This window comes from Meles meles, chromosome 12 (assembly GCF_922984935.1).
Source record: "Meles meles chromosome 12, mMelMel3.1 paternal haplotype, whole genome shotgun sequence".
Taxonomy (NCBI): Eukaryota; Metazoa; Chordata; class Mammalia; order Carnivora; family Mustelidae; genus Meles; species Meles meles.
In genome coordinates this window covers 20,411,625-20,428,206 of record NC_060077.1, presented here as the reverse complement: position 1 = coordinate 20,428,206, position 16,582 = coordinate 20,411,625, and the positions used below count along the sequence as shown (strand labels likewise).

The following is a 16,582-nucleotide window of genomic DNA, read 5'->3' as shown; positions in this document are numbered from 1 at the left end:
CCCACTCACACCCACAAAAGGCTTGTGCCCACCGCCACCTCAGGGGCCCCAAGGCCACCTCAGGTTCAGTGTTGGGCTAGAAGGACCCAGAACCAGCAAAGCTGTTGTGCTCAGGGTTGCGGGTTCTTGAGTGAGGGATACAGACTCCTGGGGGTTGGACAGACAGCACTTACCACTCACGGTGATGCCGTGTGACACTGTGCACAGCATGTCGCTGACCAGGGACGCCCACCAAGCCTCTGTTTCTCCATCCACACATGGCCAGCCTCCCACGGGGCTGACAGTCTCTAGCCCCTGCAGAAGTCAAGCTGAGAGCCCACCACAGCCCAAAGCCCCCCCCATACATCACCCTCCAGCCGTGACTCTCTGACCTAGACCCCAGATAAACAACCACACTCTAACCATGCAGGACGTTCCAAGACTTTGGAGGTCACCACCCCCCCGCCCTGGGGTGGGCCAAGGGCAAGTCTTTTGTTTGGAGTGTGCAGCCTGTGGATGAGCCAGCCCACAGCCAGGGACAATCCGTCCAGGCTGGAGAAGCAGACCCTTCCCTCCCGGAGCACCCGGAGCAGCTTGGCCAAGGGTCCCTGGAGCAAGGAGGCAGAGGCCACCCCTAGTCACACCCTGAGGGGTGGGGCTGCTCCCAGGGCCTGGGGCTCCCCCGTCTTGGGCAGAGACCTGGGTCGTGGGCACTTCTCCACACCGGCTCCCTTCCTGCCTCGCTTCCCCCTCACAGAACCCAGGGGTGGACATCGGGGACGTGTCTGAGCGGCTGGCCCTGCGCCAGCGGCTGAAATGCCGCAGCTTTAAGTGGTACCTGGAGAACGTGTACCCGGAGATGAGGACCTACAACGACACCCTCACGTACGGAGAGGTACCGCCTCCGCCGGGAGGGGCCCACGGCCCGCACCCTCACCCACACCCACATGAGGGCTCCCGGGCATAGACGGCAGTGGGCACAGGCGCGGGCACGTTCATGCGTACCTGGCGCCTAGCAGAGGACGAGCGCAGACCCACCCGTGTACGTGCATACAGAAGCACACGCTAGTAGATGCGGAGACACGTACATGCATTTGCACACACGTGTGCGCAATACACGCGCGAGTGTGCCCACATATTCACGTGTGTGCACGCGGATCCATACAAATACGTTAGAGTCTGTACACACATGTGTACAAGTGCACGTTCACATGAAATTCTACGTGTGCACACAGTTTCTGATAGAGCTCACTCGTGTGCACAAACCCAAAGGTGCCTGCCTGTGCACAGAGACGTGCAGACACCCTCGTCCAGACCAGCTGCCACGTCAGCAGGTGCTCCCTTACCGGACACACTGACACACTCACGTAAACCGTTGTGTTCAGAAGGCACAGTGCACGCGTGTAAGTGCAAACAGCATGAGACAGCCGCTGCACAGACACACGCACGTCACGCCAGCCCTCGCGTGCACGACTACACACACAGGTCTCTTTGAAGCTGGTAAGAGGGTGCTGAGCCCCCCCACACACACTGTCACCCTGGTCTGTGCTGGGGGGGCGGCCTCCCTTCCCTCGGGGCTCCAGCTGTCTGGGGAACCCAGCACCCCCACCAGCATGCCGGCCCTGGGCGAGTGCTCAGCGGGAGGCTGGGCAAAGGGGTGTCCGGGGCGGACAGTCCTGGCTGGCCGGGACTACAGCGCACACCTTCCCGAGGCGCTGGCCGCCCAGCGGGGCCCTCTGCCCCTGAGTGGGGACGGGGTGGCCTTGCCCTGACCTCAGGGACCCCCCACCATGGGGTTTCTCCCTTGGTTTCTGGCTGTAGGTGAGAAACAGCAAAGCCAGCGGCTACTGCCTGGACCAGGGAGCGGAAGACGATGACCGCGCCATCCTCTACCCCTGCCATGGGATGTCCTCCCAGGTAGGGGCGCGGCAGGCTGTGAGTGGGCTCTCGGGGTAGCGTGGGGATCCTCGGGCAGGGCCCGCCCTGGGGGACTAAGAGCAGGGCTTCTGGGGCCCAGCAGACCTTGGGCAGGCACGGCACATTGCTTGCCTCCGTCTCTGTCCAGCCAGCTGGGGTGAAAACCCGTCAGGGCCATCGTGCGGGCCAAGGTGGGTCGTGTGGGAAGAACACGTTTGCCACCCTGTGGACGGAACCAGAAGCGCTGCCTAGAAGAAGGGTCAGCCCTGGTTCTGATGCTGAGCTCCTCCCCAGGGATGGGGCTTTAAAAAGGTCTACACCCACGTCCAGACGCCAGGCCTCCCGGAGAACCAGATGGCCCAGGGACAGGTGTGTTTTCTGAGAGCTCTGGGTTAGGACTCTGGTCCCCGTGAATCCCGGCTGGTAAAGACAACACTTCTCCAGAAGGAGCGTTAGTGTCGTTTAAAATTAAGCCCCAGAGGACTTTCCCCAAGTGATTTTCTGCTCCACTCCAAGCACTCTGCGGGGCTGAGCCTCACTCACACACATCCCTCCAGTGGAAACGCACGGGGACCTGTGCCAGGCCTGGGCATTGAGAGATGCCCCGTCCACACTGCCCGCCCGGCGGTGCATCTCGGGCGTGAGCACCCAGCCTGTGAGGCTGGGGCGGAGGGTGTGCCCCCACCTCCCGCGCATCGTCCCAGGACCCCCGCCATGCAAAGAAGACAGAATCACCCATCACGCATCACAGAGTCAAACGTGGCCTCTGGGAAGGAATCCACCGGGCTGGTCAGAGGCCATTCTGGGGCCGCAGCCCACGTGAGAGGCCCCGTCCTGCCGGGTCCTCTGAACACAGCCAGTGAGCAGCCACGGAAGGTGACCAGGCAGACTGAGGTTCCCCCAGAGTCCCGCAGTGTGAGGAGAGATGCCGCACACCATGTGCCCTGGGAGACCCCTCTAGACGGGTGGGAGACCCCTCTAGATGTGGCTCATACATGTGCAGTCTCGGCTCGAGCAGCCCCGGCCCCTGTTCCCCTGGCCGGTGAGCCGCACTGGCCCTCAGCTCAGGGGGCCTCGGACCCTCCACACGTGGCCTCCGCACAGGCTGCCCAGTTCTGAGGGCAGGCACCCCGGGAGAGCCAGACACAGAGATCCAGGGGAGACTGCAGACCCCCAGCCTTCCTGGGGGACCCAAGTCCCCGCTGCGGGGCATGCAGGGTGGGAGGCAGCGTGGCGGCTTGTGCGGGAACACCTAGCCTTCAGTGGGGAGCCGCCGTGCACACACTGGCCGCACAGGCATGTGTGCACGCGTGTGTGTGCACGCGTGCTCGGTCAGAGGGAAGAGGAGGGATGGGAGGGGGAGGGGTGCGGCAACACCTGCTGGTGGACGAGCTCGCACTACTCTTGAGCACCTCTGGGTCGTGTCCCCTGGATCCCCACCGTCACCCCTGGGCAGGTGCCCTTGGGACCACCTGCTTCCAGACCAGCATCCCAGGCAGGGAGGGGTCACGTGACTTGCCCCAGGCCGCGCAGCCAGCCGGAGCGGCAGGACCTCTAGGGCGGGTTTTCCTCCTGAGCGCTTGCTTGTTCTTTCCGTGGTGGTTTGCGAACAGTGTGAAGTAGGATCCAGGCGTGCGTGGACTTGGGGCTGCTCTCCCCGTGGAAATAAGTGCTCACCTCGTGGCTCTGTGAGGGGGCACCCTAAGGGGGTGTGTAAAATTCTCTCTCCAACAATCGGGGTCCGAGGAAAGTTCTGGAAAGGAGGTTGAGGCAGTGCTGTTGGGGAGCCCTGGGGGGCGGCAGGGGCTGGGGGAGCAGGGCGGTCTGGATGGCGTCCGCAGGTGGGCTCCCTGTGCACCCTCCCCACTCCCCCTGGGCCTGGCCCTCCCCAAGGAAGCTCCAGAGGCCGGACTGGCGGCCAGGGGTGCCCCACCCGCTCCGTTCCCTGACCCCGGGCTGCCCACGTCCTCTCCTAGCTGGTGCGGTACAGCGCCGAGGGGCTGCTGCAGCTGGGCCCCCTGGGCTCCACCGCCTTCCTGCCCGACTCCAAGTGCCTGGTGGACGACGGCAGGACCCGTGCACCTGCCCTGAAAAAGTGCGAGGACGTGGCCCGGCCCGCGCAGCGGCTGTGGGACTTCACCCAGGTCAGGGGGGCTGCGGGGCCAGCGGTGGGGAGGGGCCCGCCGGTCCGGTCACATCGCTGCGGCGGCTCCGCACTCCTGCCTCGTCGGTCCCCCAGGGACGGGGTTTAGATGGAAGACACGGTGTGGGCAACCCCCAGACGGCCTCGTAGTGGCTGCCGGCTGAGCTCTGCTGGAACCAGCCCCTGTGGGGTTCTGGGGCTTCGGGCACGAGGGGTGAGCAGTTCCAGCCCCAGAGCAAACGTTCGGGCGGCCTCCGTGGTGCATGGGGGGGTGTCTGGGTAGGAACCCCACACTGATCCCTAGGGTGCCGCCCGCACCCAGGGAGGGGCCCTCCAGCACCTCCCAGCCCCGCTGGCTCTGGGCCGCCTGTGGGCGGACTCCTGCTTGTCCTTCTGCGCGGCTGGCATTCCTGCCGACAGCCCCCTCCACAGCCCCTCCTGCCCTCTGTCCTCCCTCAGCTCCCCTCCCCCCACCCCTGCACTGCGTCCATCCTGGTACCACACACCCTTCTCTGGGCGACCAGACGTCGCCTCCACTGGCTCATGCTCCATGGTATGGCCTCCCATGTGTCCCCCCAGCTCAGCCAAGGACGCGTCCTCGCATGACCTCGCCTGGAGCCCCTATCTCCCTCCAGCCCTGAGCAGCACCCGACCCCTCTCCCTAAAACCCGCTTGGGTCCGAAATCCCCGCTGTCTCGCGGGGCTGCTGCCGCAAACGACCACAGACACGCACGCTCTCGCTGTCTTCGTGCAGCGGCAATTCCGTGTGAAACCGGGCTCTGCAGGGCAGTGCTCCGGCTGCGGGCTCTGGGGGCGGGAGGATCCTTTCTGCCTCTCTAGCCTCCCCAGGCTCCGTCCCTCCTCCCACCACCTGCTGTGTCCCCCTCCCTGTCTCCACATCTCTCCCCCGGCGAGGACAACCACAGGGGAGGAGGGCCACCTGCTCTGCTGTGACCTCCTTGTCCAGTCATGGCTGCTCAGACCCTAAGGTCACATCGCCGGGTTTGGGGTGTGGACTCGGTGTGTCTGACCTGCTTGTCTAGAACTCTCCGCCCATGCTACTCTGTTGCAAGGCTCTTGGGACTCTGAGACCTGGGGACCCGCTTCCAGCCTCCCCTGACCATCCGGCCCACACCCTGAGCTCCTCCCCTCCCCGCCATGGGCAGCAGGTGTCTTCTGGGAGACATATCTGTCTCCGTCCCCCAATTTCATCCCCACACGCTCTCTGCCATTGGTCCCACCAAGCAGACTCATGACAAATAAACACTGTGGACCCTGCCTTCCACACTGGGGTCTGGGGGTTTCTGGTTGCAGGAGAGGCTGTGGAATGAGCTGTCATGGATTCAGGCATAGCCTGTAAGGGTCAGAGGTCCCTAGGAGGCCCGGTTGGGGTCGAGACAGCAAGAAGGACCTGTTTGAAAAAGAATGGAGAGTGCATAGTGTACCGTCCTGGGGTTCTCAGGCTTGGGCCAGAGTCTGGGGGACCAGAAGGCCTGCAGGGGTGACCAGTGGGCAAATTGGACATGACAGGAGGTGGGAAGCACCCGGGGGAGCCCTCCATCTGAGGGGCCCCATCTCCCTTGTGTTAGTCACTCCCCAGGAGCAAGGCAGGCAGGTGACATGGGTGATAGGATGGAGATGCCTGAGGACAGAGGACCAGGAGGGGACAGAGGGACAGGAGGCAGAGGAACTAGGGGGAACAGAAGAACGGGAAAGGGGCAGAGGGATGGGGACCTTCCCCCGAGTCGCGGGTGGTTATGCAGTGACCTGCGTGGGGCTTGTCATCACCCCCACTCCCGAGATGCTCTCAGGACGGGAGCCCTGGGCATCCATGCTGACTTGGGGCACCTCCCCGCAGAGCGGCCCCATCGTGAGCCGGGACACCGGCAGGTGCCTGGAGGTGGAAATGTCCAAGGACGCCAACTTCGGGCTGCGGCTGGTGGTGCAGAGGTGTTCGGGGCAGAAGTGGACCATCAGGAACTGGATCAAGCACGGGCGGCACTGACCCCCAGCCCCCCACCCCGCACCCCTCCCTGACGCAGACCCTGAACACCTGGGGAAGGCGGCGGGCTCCCCGGCTGGGCCGGGTGCTGGGACTTGGGCCCCTCCCGCCTATCGCGCCACTGGAACCCAAAGGGCCCCAGCCGTGCCCTGTGCCATCCCCAGCCGGGACCTCACCTCGGCTGCCCGCAGGCCATGAGGCCATGATCCTGGGACAGCGGGGGCCTCCCTGTGCACTCCAGAGGCAGAGGCTGGGACTGGCCACCTCTCCAGGAGCACAGACCCTGAAGCCAACTCCAGCTCCAAATCACGTGCCTTTTCTACGGTATTCCTGTCCAGGCCGCCGGGACGGCCTACTGTGCATGTGCTGAAGCCCCCTGTCCATTCCCCCCTCACGGAAATGACCCCCGTGAACTCAGAGGGTGGCCGAGCTCCCGTCCGCTCCGGGCAGAACTGCGGCCCCTTCCGTCTTCTGGTCTTTAGGGCAAGACCCAGGAGAGCAGAGCAGTGCCCTCTCCGAGGCTGGGGAGCGGGAGCCGGGAGCCATGGCGCAGTGGTCCCCACGACTCCCCAGCTGGGGAGACAAGGAGACTGTGCTGCTTCGATCCAGCGCAGCGCAGAGCTAATGGGACAGAGCTCGTCCCGTCTGCAGGAGTCCCAGCTGCTGGGTCATCCGGGGTCGGGGCCCCTGTTCCAGTGTCTCGCCTGGGGCCAGGAGCCTTCCCTCGTTGCTCTGAGGCAGGGCTCAGCTGATGATGACCAACGGCCCTGCACCTGTTTTTATAAATAAAGTTTTATTGGCACATAGCCACACACATGTGTTTATGCATTGGCAGGCACAGCCTTCTTGCTCCAGGGCAGGAGCGCAGAGGCTGTCCCGGGGGCTCCGAGATGACAGGACCGTCGTTTCTGGGCAGGACCGTGCTCCGTGACTGCAGCGGACACTGCAGGGCCCTGGGAGGGAAGCTGGACACAGTTGTGCCTGTCCCCGTCCCCCATCAGACTCCGTGCGCGCCAACACTAGCTGCTCCCTGATAGGGACCAGCACCTTCTACTACTGGCTGCACCCCGAGGCCAGCAGCACCTCGCTGCTCCCTAACTCTGGCTAGAAGGCCTTGGCTGTCCAGCAGCAGGACCTCTGGGCTGGCCTGGCTCACCCAGACAGATACCAAGCTTCCGCAAACCAAACTGCCCAGTCTCCCCAGTGTGGCTTCCCGATGCCCTTCAGGGGTCTCCCAGGGTCAGAACTCGTGGCCCCATCTGTGACTCCCCATTCTTGTCGAGTCGTCTGGAGCCAGCTGCCAGGGTTACTGGACAAGAGGGCTTCACACCAAGGGCATGTGGGGCTTACCTGTCGTCGTCCTGCTGGGGCCAGGCAGCCCAACTTCCGGGGGGACAGGGCACCCGGCTGCCCCCCACAGGGAAAACATCGCACCCCCCATGGCTCTTTCCGAAGACGAGGGCCTTCTGGGAGTGCTGGGGGTCTCAGACCTGAGACCACAGCTGTCCTTCCTCTCTCAGGGTCAGAGTTTCTGGGCAAGGTGCGGGCTCTGACCTACCCTTGGGTCAGAGAGGTACATGGGTCAGGCATTCGCCATTCTCTGGCCTCGCAGAGACACAGTCTGCACTTCACTCTCTCTCATCCCAGACCCCTCCCCCTGCACCCTGCCCCCTGGGCACCCCCCTCACCAGCCCCTCCTCGCCTGCTTCTTCCGGGGTCCAGTCCCCTGCTTCCTGCTGCTGGGGAAGACCTGACCAGTCCCAGCTTCTCCCCAGAGAACTCTACCAGCTCCAACCCAAGTCCCCCCAAAGCCCTGCTCTATTTCACATCTCCTCCAGATTTTAAGACCATGATGGAGGCAAACAGCTGGCCAGAGTCCATCTCTCCCCGAAGACCGAAGAACACAACAATCCAGGAGTTTCCAAGTGAAGGTGAGACACATCACAGCCATTGGCATGTGAAGTGTGTTGCCCGTGGTTTAAAATAGGACATGTTGCCGCTCGAAGTATAAAACTCACGGTGTTATGACTCGTTAGGCAGACGGACAGTCCCATCAAAGCCGCCGGTTGCAGCCCTGCAGCCTCACAGGCGATGGGGGCCTCTTGGCAAACCTCCCATCCTTCTGGGAGGCAAGCACAAGCTGGAAGCCTGGTGGCTGTCGGGTCCTGGCTAGCACCCAGCTCTGGGGACGGGGGTCCCTGACGGGGTGGGGGGGAGGATAGGGCTCTGTCTGCCACGACGAACAAAGCCGCCTTATTCACGAGGCACAGCAGTGTCGCGGAGCTCATCTAGCCCTTCCTGCCTCAGGAGCAGCCCTTTTCCAGAAGAACCACCCAGGAATCCAGGGGCATAACTCAATCCAAGTCCCATCCGGCCAAAGCAGCTCCCGCCAGGTAGCGTTTTGGACACAGCCCTGCCCGGTTTTTTGGTCACCGCGTGGCGGGGCCGTGGCAGGTGGGCGTCCCCATTGGTGCAGGTCCCTATCTGTCCTAACTCACGGTGACACGCATGCCACTGGGGCCCCACCACCATCGTCCGTGGGCTGTCCTGAGGTGAACGCAGTCCCTCAAACCCTCTGACCTCCCTGTCACCTCCAGGGGTGTCTGCAAGCTGGACCAGACCCACCAGCCAGAGTCAATTTTTACATTTTCAGTTTTTGTGAACTGGTTTTGTGAACCGGTTGTGGAATACAGCTATTATCAAAAGTAAATGATATGAACTTACCATTCAATAAATTCCATTGAAAACAAAGATAAGCAACCCTCAAAACTCACCATTGCCTTCCCTCTTACCGTGATTTGCGTCTGTCCTGAGGCGGAGGTGAGGGCGCGCCCCAGGTGGCGGGCTGGTGGCTGGCAAGGGTCATCAGTGGAAACACTCGTCAGTGGGAGCGGTCAGCGCTACACACCAGGCCGGGATTGCGGAGAGCTGCTGCCGGACAGCCACCAGCACCCCTCTGTTGACGTCCCAGTCCCATGACACAGGCGGTTCTCTTCAGACAAATAGGGCCTCCCACCAGGCAGTCTCCTCTCCCAACCTGCCTGGGAAAGTGCCGGTGAGCGTTCTGGGAAGAAGGCAGAGGAAGAGGGGGAAGGAGGAAGGAAAGAGGGGAGAAATATGTTTAAAATTGCAATCCTACTTCTTCCTTGAAATGACCTTAAGTAGAGCTGAGAACTCCTGTGTCCATTTTACAGGCAGGGAGCAGAGGCTCGGAGGACAGAGCTGACCGGGCCGCAGGCCCGCCCTCTCCCCGGGGAGGTCCAGGGGCGCGTCTAGGTTCCGCTGCATCCCAAACCTGTGCTCCTGCACCCTGCCTGGCTGCTCAGAACAGTTTCTCTCTTTCTGAGCAACAGTCATGTTCAAACTGCAGAGATACAAGCAAGTAGAACTTAATGATACTTAATAGCAGGCCCTCTTCTTCTGCTAAAGCAACTACAAATGGGCTCGGCCACGAATTCAGAAAAATCCATGTTTTCGTTTAGAACAGTTCGTTGGTAATGGGACCTGATGACCAGCGGGCTTGGGCCGGGCTGCGGACGGGCAGCGGCTTCTGATGAGAGGCCGGAGCGCACGGACATTGTCTGTTTCCCTGCTCTTGACACAGATAATGTGCATCAGAACTTAACTGTGTCTCATGAAAATGCTCATGGCTCCCATGAGTCTCCATTTACGGTTGAGACCCACGGAGCGAGTGGACTCCGTGGGAAGCAGGGGTGTGGCCCAAAGGTGGGATCCCCAAGAGAAGGACAGGGGAGTGGGCCGGGGAGCAGGTTGTAGGGAACATGCAGCAGGGCAAGGGTGTGGAGGGGAGGGTGCTGGGGAGCGGAAGGAGCATGAGGGCGGGGGTGTAGCAGCGGGAGGGGAGGGGCAGGGGAAGGGAAGGGAAAAGCCTGGCTGGGGCTGGCACCGGACCCTAGATTCACTGGGATGAAGAAGACTCCGCTTGGAACCCCGGATGCTCCCCCCTACCCGTGGCAGTGGCCTCAGGACAAAGAAATGGGACGGGGGCGGGCGCACTGGGCTTTGTAGCTCTTCTGCAGGCCCCCTGGTGCCCAGGCAGTGCTGGGGCCCCTGACCCAGCTCCAGGTGCAAGAAGGGGCCTGGGACATGTGGGTCCTGCCCCCAGCGCGCTCTGGGCACTGGTGGACAGCAGAGCTGAACCGTCACCCCAGAAGGATGCCGTGGGTGGGGTGGTGGGAGGCAGCGGCTGGGGGAGCTTAGCCATGGGCGGCACCACCGCCCCCACAGGCCGGTTCCAGGGCAGAGACCCGCTCCACAGGCAGCCCGGAAGGGCCCCTGCCGGCATGAATGCGAGACCCATCTCCCGAGGGAGCCCTGCAGGTGGGTCCTGCCCACGGCCCCACGAGCCTTCCCGAATAAGGTCGGAAATTCGGCTCCCAGGGCCTGAGTACAGGGGGGCTGGGCCACGTGTGCCCCTGGCTCGCAGGGCACGTTCTCGCAGGGTGGGGCCGCGACCACTCGGGACCGGCCAGACCCAGGCCGCTCCCTGAAGGCTCGCGCGGCCAGTAGGAAGTTTGTGGGGGTTTTCCAGCCAATTCTCGCGAGCTTCCTGCCCAAATCCATACCGATTTAGGCAGAAAGCTGCGAGAATTGGCCAGCGGTCTGCAACGATTTGGACTGTGCTCACATCCGCTGTTCACAGCGCTTTCTGGCTTGGTGCGTGTCGGGGTCATCCAGGAACTCGGTCGGGGACATGCGGCTCCCATGAGGGCCGCCGCACAGGGGAGCTTTCCAGGGGCAGAGTCGAGGGAGGGGGTCCGGCTGACCATCAGCCTCCGAGTTCACCCGGTGTGGCGCTGGAGGTGGGGGAGGCCTCGGGGGGTGGGGGGCGTGCAAGCGTCTCCCGCTCTGAGGGTTCTGCGCAGCTCCCAACAGCCTGGCTTCCTCCTGGGTGGCAGGTGGAGTCCTGGGTTGCGGCTCAGGGGTCCCCAATCTGGAGGGCTTGGGGGCCAGTTCTCTGGGGACGGAAGCCTGAAAACCCAACCTAGAGTTTGGGCCTCGGGGCATGGCAGGCGTAATCTGCCGGTCGCTGGGGCAGGCTCCCCAGGCCTGCTCACGGACTCCAGAAGCACATCTGAGCACACGGCCGGTGCAGCGAGTCCTGAAGGTGGCAGGAGCCCCCCAGCTGGCAGGGCCTCCCCCACCGCCCGCCACCCCAGCGTGAGCCCAGAGGAGGACGCCCAAGATCGCTGGCCCATCCGACGTTGCCCTGAACGTGATCTATGACCTGTGACATGGAGCCTGAGGCCCCTCCGGACCTGCGCCGGGTTCTCAGGCAGCGGCCAGCGCCCTGAGGCCCAGGGGCGGCCCTGGCGGGAGTGGGGTCTGGTGGTCAGCTCGGACCATGACTGGCCCCGGGGGAGCCTGGCTGGTCCCTGTATTTGCCCCATGGGGCTGTTGTTTCCTGGACGGCCAGTTCTCTAACAGGAAGGAAGAAAGCCCCACTGAGTGGCTCTCATGTGACTCCAGGCAGCCGGTGGCCGTCACCCAAGGGACGAACCATCGCATCATCCTGGGGCTGGTGAAGTTTGCCTGGGACAGGTCCTGGAGCCTCCCGGAGACTCAGAAAATGGACGTCCCCTCACCTCCCAGACCATCCGAACTTCGTCTCAGAAGCTGCTGCTCTGTGCCCCGAGCCCCGGGACAGCTGGTTGAGTGGCCATGCAGAACGGGAGCCAGCAGTCAGGGACTCCTGCTGTGGCTGGGCGCGGAGAACCAGAAACAGGAGGCACCTCTTTCAGGCCCCCGGGGCCTCAATCTGCAGAGTCCCCCACATTGCCTTGGGGCGTGGGGAAGGGCCCTCCACAGAGCCCGGGGCGGCACTTTCAGCAGCTTCCGGAAAGCCTCTGGTGTCCCGAAGAGGAAGGGACTCCAGGCCACGCATCAGGCACAGGGCAGGCCTTGGGCAGGGCGTCTTGCTCCCTCCTGGTCCCGCTGGCCCAGGGCTCCGAGCTCCTAGAGCTCCTAGGGCTTGGTGCTGGTCCCGGGACCCTCAGACATCAAGGTCCGCAAGAGGTCAGGGAGACTGCGGCCCGTCTGGGCATCAGGAATGCGGACATCCCACGGTGGGCGCTCTGGGGGCATGGAGTGAGTTTGCAGGGGACATGCTGAGACATTCTTCAAAATGATGAGTGAAGATGGCTCTGGTGCCTGGCCCCCTTTCTTCCTGGAGGCCTCCCGCAGGCTGGAGTGGGGCTCACCTCCAAAGTCAGAAACCGTCCTTGGGAAGCAGGACTTATGCCTGAACCACACTGGGCCACACCACACCAAGGCCCTGAGCCCAAAGAATCCTGGTGGACGCAGACTTCCAGAAGCTCCCCACCCTCCCCCCTGCCCCGAGTGCCCACCCCGTGCCCCTCCCCGGGACCCACAAGAATGGCCTGTCCCAGCGAGCCGAGGACAAGACCGGGGTCACTTGCAAAAATGACTTGGAAGGCCACCAAAGTGGCTCCTCTCTGCGGCGGGAAGGGCCGCACAGAGCCACGGCGCATCCTGCCAGGACGCCCAAAGCCGGCAGGCGGCAGGCGCTGCCCCAGCGGGGGAAGACAGAACCAGGCGAGGGGCAGAGGGCTCGTGAGCCACAGCGACAACTCGCTCAGCAAGGTCTCCCGTGGACGTGGACAGGCCCATGAGGAGGCCTCCCCTGCGCCGGGATCCGTGGGGCCCCCAAGACCATGTCCACCTGGAGCCTTAGCAGGTGACCTTGTTGGGAATAGGTCGCCGCAGGCGTAAGGAGTTCAGATGAGATTGGCCGCAGGTCAGGTGGGTCCTGACCTATGACTGGGGTCCTTGTAGGGGGAGGTTAGGATGCAGACACATGCAGAGGGAGGAAGCCCAGGAAAGACGGAAGCGGAAACGGGATGGACACAGCCGCAAGCCCGGGGATGGCCAGGACATCGGCAGCCCCAGAGCTGTTAGAGACTGGGAATGGCGTCTCCCTCGAGCCTCAGAACCGGCCCGCTGACACCCTGCCCACAGACCTCCGGGCCCCAGACAGACAGGCTGCTTTCAGTCACCCGGCTGCGGTCCTTCGGCAGGGCAGCCCCGGCGCGAGGTGATGTGTTCCGGCCCCGTGGGGACATGGCGGGCGCTGCAGCGCTGGGGGGACCCATCTGCATGGGGCTGACCTTTCGTGTGTGTCCCCCGGCACTTCTGCCCTCCCAGATGCCCATGGCCTCCTGCAAGGGGGACACACGTGTGGCATTCGCGCATCCAGTGTGGAGACCCATGAGCAGGGGTGATGTCTCCCACAACGCCAGAGTCACGCTGAGTGCCCACCACCTGGACTCCTCCCGTGGCGGCAGTGATGGAGAGCACCTGCGGTCTCCACCCTGAAAATCCACCATCCAGGTGCTTCTGACGAGACCGGAGATTGAAGCCTGTCCCTCCTCCCGGCCCCCCGAGCTGTGCCAGCAACCACGCCCACCCTGCTTTGTCACCGCCGGTGCTCCCTTCCTCCTGTGCTCCCGGGGCGCCGGTCCCCTCCCACCAAGCCTGAGCGGGGCAGGGCGCGGCCGTCTCTCCCGGGGTTGCCAGTGAGCGTGTCCTCGCGGGCTGTGGAGTGCCCGTTTTCACATTTCTGTGGCTTGTGTTGGTGCGCTCACGGTTGAAAGGGGCCCCCACCAGGGAGGGGAAGTGTGCACTCCTAAGCCCAAGAAGGCTGCCGTAGGCAGGCGGGGAAAATGCGTGGGTCTCCCGTGCTTTGTTCAGGGGGAGCTACAGCCATTGGCGGAGGTCAGTGGTGCTGAGTCGACAGCGTAGATTAAATAAGGCGTCTTCCCACAGAAACACACCAAACAAAGCCATCTATTGGTCAGCAAACAGAAGTGTGACCCGAGGCCCTCAGGAACGTCATCACGTGTCCCCGGGAGCCACAGCCCAGCGTCTGCTGGTGGGCACTCGCAGGGACTGCATGGAGCATGGTGGCCACAATGAGGACTGCGTGTGTTTGTGTGGGCACAGTGAGAGGTAGTGCCACTCTTCTCTAGAGGTCAGTGAAGGTCAAGTGTGACTCCTGGCTCGGGGCCGGGCCACGAGCCGCTGTGCTGGGACTGTCCCATCCGGTACAGCCAGAATCGGGGGGCGGGTGTCTTGTCTGTCACACCTGCGAGGTCGTGAACTCAGGCCTGGGAGGGTGACAAGGAGGCCCCCTGACATCGCGAGCTGAGTTTCCACCGCCAGAGGAAGGGGCCTCAGCCTCAAGAGTTTAGAGCCGCAGGGTCCCTTCTGGCGCACGGATGCCCGGGTGTGCGCTGGGGCGGCGCGGAGCTCGGGGTCTGAGAGCAGAAGGGGCGGGACGAGGTGATGAGGGGCCGCACAGAGCGGGCAGCCCGGCGGCCAAGGGCCCCCCCCAAGGCTGCGGTGACCTGAGCTAGACCCAAGGGCCCGTGCTGCTTCCTCCTGCTGAGAAGAACCACTCCCTGCGCCGGCGGCCAACACTAGTTACACTGACAACCTTGATAATCGCACCATTGACAGCTCGGGACAAAAAGGATGAGGAGCCTTGTTTGTGGTTTTTTCCTACTCTTTTAAGCACCCGATAGTCATTTTAAAATTAAATTAAGCGGCTTATCGGTGCTAATTCCCGTCGACAGGGCCATCTTTCTTCAGGGACTATTGATGGCGGATAGCCTGCTGCCCTCTGACGTGGCTCGTCGGGCGCTATGGATCCTGGCGCTGCTGGGGGGCTTTGAAGTGACCCCTTTCAACCTGGGTTCATTTCTCCCCCAAAGTAACAGTTGTCTGGGCTCCAAGCCTTGTCAGAACTTGCCTTCACGGTGGTGTCCATCGCATGGGGCCAAGTCCTCCCTGCTGGGCTTGCCCTTGTGTGTCCTCGAGAGGGAGAGTGGGGGGCTCACCGCAGAGACCGCCCCCCATGCCACTCAGAGGACAGACACAAGCCTTCACTCACACCTGTCCCACGGCAGAAGCCACACATCCACGCCTGCACAAGATAAGAAGAAACAGCACAGCAACGCTCAGCACACATGTGCAAAGACAGACCCAAAACCTTCTGGGATAGAATAACCCTAAGAATAGAAGAAAATCCCCAAAAGTGCTCCACCTGGGAAGAACTTAAAAAGACAACGTTTTAAACCTTTTATTTATTTATTTTACGCATTTAAGAAGAGCTTAGAGAGTAGAAGGCAGGACTTAAGAATGAGGTGAAAACTACAGATTTCAGAGTTGAAGAAACAAAACTAGGCTCAAGACTGCAGAATGGGAAGGTAGGAGCGAACCCTGCGAAGCAGAAACCAGGATCGGCTGGGCCAGAATCCCGCCTCTGATGGAGGAGGAAATCTCAAGGCAGGCACGCTGATGACAGATTGTTTCTCAACACCTAAAAGGAAGCAACAGAAAGAAGATTTCCAGAAGCCCCAGGAAGGGGCGCTGCATAAGGACGGCGGTTGTCACCGGTTGGACAGGAAAACCAGCCACAGATGTGCCAGAGGCTTCCCCTGACATGAGTGAGGGCCCGCTGCTCGGCAGGTGGACTGGGACAGTGTCCTGGACTTCACGCCCACATGCCTGCTGCAGGACCCCCACATCGGAGGCCACCCCCGCTGGGCACAGGGCACTGGGGGACCCCTCCTGTGGCCGACGGATAGAAGCTGTGGTAGGATGTGCCGGCATGCACCCACCCAGGACAGCCAGAGAGCGGACCCTGAGCAGCAGAGGAGAGAACTGAGGTCTATGGGCAGTGCCCTGGGACAAAGAGACCACATGCAAGCCAGAGCCCGTCCTGGGAGGGGACCCGGGAAGCCTGTACAACGTCCCTCCTGGGCATGCCGGAGGGAAAAGCCACAGCTCCCGTGGAGTGCAGATGCTGTGGGCAGCTCTGCTCGGGAATGAGATAACACCGGCTAAACGGACCCTCTCCTAGAAGAGCACAGACCACCACAGCCTACCCTGTATGGAGTACATGGGTTATCCCATGGCCTCTGGGAGCCTGCATCAGCACAGCGCTGCTGCGGAATGAGCCAGCCCAGAGCGGAGTGTGCAGAAACCTCCCCTTGTCCCTCACTACAGCGCTCTGAGGAAGGGGCTGGTATTAACCCTCACTTTACAGATGGGGAAACTGAGGCATGGAGCATGGCTGTAACTTGTCTGCAATTACATTGTCAGGGCCAGGTTGTATTGGTCAGGGTTCTCCAGAGAAGCAGAACCAAGGGGAGGGAGGGAGGGATGGATGGGTGGGTGATAGGCATAACAGGAAACTTATTATGAGGAATTTGCTCATGGAGGCAACAGCCTGGTGGGCAGGGGAGGGATGGGTATTTGGCCCAGAGGAGGGCAATGAACAGAGCAGAGGTCCACTAGGGGAAGGGGCGGACCTTGTGGGCAGGGCAGGGGCTGGCAGTGGGAGAGGAAGTCCTTTCCTCCTCTGGCACCTGCTCTGTCTACACGGCCTGCCCATTCTGCTATGTCTGGCGTCACCTTCTGAAGCAGCCCCACCAAGTGCGGGACTTGCCCGTGTTGTGTCTGACACCTGCCTCTTTTTCATCAAGCCTGACACCTGC

The 16,582-nt window shown here is 62.5% G+C and overlaps 1 protein-coding gene across 6 annotated transcripts in view; it reads left to right on the top strand.

Annotated features, from left to right (window-relative positions):
* Nucleotides 1-6,853, top strand: part of GALNT9 (polypeptide N-acetylgalactosaminyltransferase 9) — a 72,025-nt gene extending 65,172 nt beyond the window's left edge. For all 6 annotated transcript variants that reach the window (XM_046025832.1, XM_046025833.1, XM_046025838.1 and 3 more), the window contains 4 exons: nucleotides 737-874; nucleotides 1,801-1,896; nucleotides 3,873-4,040; nucleotides 5,898-6,853. In XM_046025832.1, the coding sequence (XP_045881788.1) occupies nucleotides 737-874; nucleotides 1,801-1,896; nucleotides 3,873-4,040; nucleotides 5,898-6,044 (549 nt within the window). In that variant the 3' untranslated portion in view covers nucleotides 6,045-6,853. The remainder of the gene's footprint in view (nucleotides 1-736; nucleotides 875-1,800; nucleotides 1,897-3,872; nucleotides 4,041-5,897) is intronic.
* Nucleotides 6,854-16,582: the final 9,729 nt, after the last annotated feature.